Below are 3651 nucleotides of genomic sequence, written 5' to 3'. Positions count from 1 at the left end.
CTATAATCAGAGAAATTAAATTCGTAATTGTATTTTAAGAGATACCCCTTTAAACCTGGCAATTATTTGAAATTTACAAATATCACAGACTGTTATTTAATTTAAATTCTGGACGAGACAATTCAATTTACATAATCTAACATCTAACGTAAAATTACTGAATCACAGTCTATATCGATATATTCCTTTTAAAAAGAATGTCGAGCATTTGCCCCGTACACCTTCCCTTCAGTTCGAACTCTTCCTTTGTGGATGAGACGTTAACGGTTTTCCTACATCTGCAGAGTCTTACGATGATCTAAAGAAAGGTACGATTCCGTGCGTCACCAGCCAGGCGTAAAACCGTTTTTGGTAAACTCCAAGCATTGTACACGCAAATAAAATGTAACGCACGTCAAATACTATTCAACTGTAGAAATGTATTATATATAAAAACATATTATTCTTTGGAAAGTCAATTTCGTATGATTACGTTTATATACATATACAATACATATGTATGTATGCGTAAGCACGCGTAAATACGCAACATTTGCGTCAACGATTTTATCTGATACATATGTTTACGTAAAAGATAGAAAGCGGAAAAATAGCTGCAGAGATACAGGCGTACATAAATATGTTTGTTATAAGTCGGATATAAATATATTTTCACGAACCAGAGACGTAACGAAATTTCTGAAATGTGTCAGCAACGAAGTTTGTCTGTTGTCTCTATCGGCTGCTACGATTTGATCGATTGATATGATTGGACGTTTGTAAACGATATCGTAATTGTATGCTCGTAGAAAAGTTGCGTAGCCTTGAAAACGTAACGTCGGTAGACTATTCTTTAAAGAAAACATGTGCTTTAAAGGACGATTATTCGTAACTAGCGTAAATTTATTCCCATACAAATATTCGTGTAGTTTCTTTACCGCGGAAACAATAGCATATGCTTCTTTATCCATTTGATCATATTCTCTTTGTGTACTGTTTAAACTTTCTAAAATCCACATAATTGGTCTCTCAGTTCCGTCGGGGAACATGTGAGATAACACTGCACCGACTCCTGTACCGATGAGCGACAACCGACTAGCGTCGATTCTTAGAATTAATGGTAAGTTTGGGTTGTAAGAGGTAAAGCATTTGTCGCTCATGAACTCATTTTTGATTCGTAAAAATGACTCATCGCATTCCTCTGACCACTTGAATTTAATCCCGTTTTGTAATAATTTATGTAACGGTTGTAATAGATTACTTACATCTGGAATAAAATGGCTATAATAGCTTACAAATTCAATGAAAGATCGGACTTCATTTACATTTTGAGGTCGAGGTATGTTTTCTATCGGTTCAATTTTTCTCTTACTCTCATGCAACCCATGCTTATTTATCACGTATCCCCAAAATTCGACCTTGTCTTGAAGGAATTCGCATTCTTCTTTATTTATTTTAATGTTATAACCTTCTAATATCGTAAGGACAAGTTCTAATCTATTTAGTAATTGATTTGTAGTTCTACCCCCGATGTGTATATCATCAAGTATTAGGAAAACACCTTCGAATCCTTTTAAAAGTTCTTCCATCTTGTGTTGCCAAATCGCATAAAAAGACGGAACCCCATACATTAAACGTGTAGGTCTATATAAACCTTGACATGTATTTATAATTAAAAGTTCCGTGCTCGCTTCATCGACCTCTAGTTGGAGATAGGCTTGCTTTAAGTGTATTTTACAAAAATGTTCACATTCAGCGAGCGATGCAAACATTTCGTATATAGTCGGTAAGGGGACTTTATCCATTATGAGATTAGAGTTAAGTGTGACGCTGTAGTCACCGCACAAACGCACTGTATTGTCCTTATTTAGAATAGGTACGATGGGTGTCGCATATTGCGAAGAAGCTACTTGTATTAACACGCCTTGTAATACTAGGCGGTCAATTTCTTTACCTACTAGTGAAAGAACGTCAAAGGGTAGAGAATAAGGTTCCATGAAGACCGGGCGCGTACCCTTTTTTAACGTAAGCGTAGCTATAATGCCCGTGATTTTACTTAAATCATCCTTTGTACAATAGTAATTCGAAAGTAATTTATCGATTCGAAGCTTTGGGTCCTTTTCACGTTTGGCAGTACAAACTGGACACTTTCTATTGAACACTTGTTCTATACCCTGCACCGCCCGGGCGTGTAACATTTTACGTATCCATTCGCAACCTGCGACACGAACGCCTGCTATTGCCGTAAGATACAAATTTACCTTGAGAGTTGAGTCCGCGTATTGCAAATTTACCGTAATGTATCCGATTACAGGAATTTGTGTTTTACAATAATTAATTAATTTTATTTGCGTACTGTGGAAGATGGACTCCTTGAAAATTTCTCGCGCATATTTTTCCCACATGAAGGAATCGGCAACTTCATTGTTCACCTCGAAGACTATCTCAACACCGTTGACATTTAGAGTCATTAGAAATTTTTCAGGGCCGTCAGTCTGCTTCACCTGCCTCACGTTGCTGCTCCCATAAGAATCGAGCACTTCGCCTTTACTGCCGGATTGGTCGACATAATTCGTATTTGAACGGTTTATACCATTCATGAAACAAATGTCGGCAACGTGTCCCTTTTTATTGCAGAATAAACACGTTAAAGTATTCGGGTCGACCCTACAATGGATTGATTTGTGCCCGTATTTGGCGCACCTGTAACATCTTAAATTATTTGAAGTATTTGATTTTCCCTGTTTTGTTCCTTCGTTCGGGTCCGGTACTTTGCTGCTTCCATTCTTGTTATTCTGTGATTTGGGGACGTTTTCCTTATTTAGAGCATTCGCGAAAGCACTTTTATTTTCGTTAGGTTGCTGCTTTCGGTTGCGAAATTTCAAATTTTTATCAATCTCCATAGCTTTCGGAGCAAATAAATCATTAAGCTTTTGCTTAAGTTCTACGTATGTTAATGTTAAAAGACCTATACGTTGTAAATAGTATAGCGTGTCGCATAAGCTATTGAGCGCTTCTGTACTTAAAAGGCACAACAGATACATCCTTTTTTGATTTTCCGAAATACTGTAGGATATTAGTTCGGCTTCGAATCTGCCAATCCAATCATCCCAGTTCATTTCGCCTTGTACGTAATGTTTCATTCCGTGAAAAGATGGAAATTCGGTCGTCGCCCCGACGTCACTCGAAGTCCCCAAACTTCTCGAGGTTTCACTCATTTTGTAAAATTTGTAAATAAATGAATGAAATTCTATTTCTTACGTGCGTGTATTTTGTAAAACTCAGTTGAGTCTCCAGATGTTACCTCCTTATAGGTTAGTTTTTCACGAGGCTTCCATAGACGTAAATTTGTAATAGAAAATTATGTATTTCCCACCATCCTCGTCGGCAACTTGTGTATTTGAAAATGTAGTAGGTTCGTGGAGTTGAAAACACATTGAACTACACGCTTTTTACTCGGATGCTTAATATTGTCGTGTACACGGCACGCAACGTCATGTGTAAGCCATCTTAGGTCACTTCACAACTACAAGTGTCTCTCGGGCGACTTGCACTCCACATACGTAACACACACACACATACAACGTACGCGCAACATACACATAATAACATTATGTTACAAATGAAAAAGAAAAGTAATTAAAAAATTTTGTACAGGTCCATTTTCGAATT

At 37.2% G+C, this 3651-nt stretch overlaps 1 protein-coding gene across 1 annotated transcript; it reads right to left on the bottom strand.

Moving 5' to 3' along the window:
* Positions 1-626: 626 nt before the first annotated feature.
* Positions 627-3197, bottom strand: LOC108627614 (uncharacterized protein K02A2.6-like). Its single transcript, XM_018028924.1, has one exon. The coding sequence runs from the start codon at positions 3195-3197 to the stop codon at positions 627-629; it is 2571 nt and encodes an 856-aa protein (XP_017884413.1).
* Positions 3198-3651: the final 454 nt, after the last annotated feature.

The sequence above is a fragment of the Ceratina calcarata genome, unplaced genomic scaffold (genome assembly GCF_001652005.2).
Source record: "Ceratina calcarata isolate Rehan_Ccalc_2016 unplaced genomic scaffold, ASM165200v1 scaffold48.2, whole genome shotgun sequence".
In the NCBI taxonomy this organism is placed as follows: Eukaryota; Metazoa; Arthropoda; class Insecta; order Hymenoptera; family Apidae; genus Ceratina; species Ceratina calcarata.
The sequence above is the reverse complement of the archived record's forward strand: the minus strand, read 5'-3'. Positions and strand labels throughout refer to the sequence as shown.

Coding starts and splice junctions, on each gene's coding strand:
- LOC108627614 (XM_018028924.1), bottom strand. CDS start 3,197: ATGAGTGAAACCTCGAGAAGTTTGGGGACTTCGAGTGACGTCGGGGCG.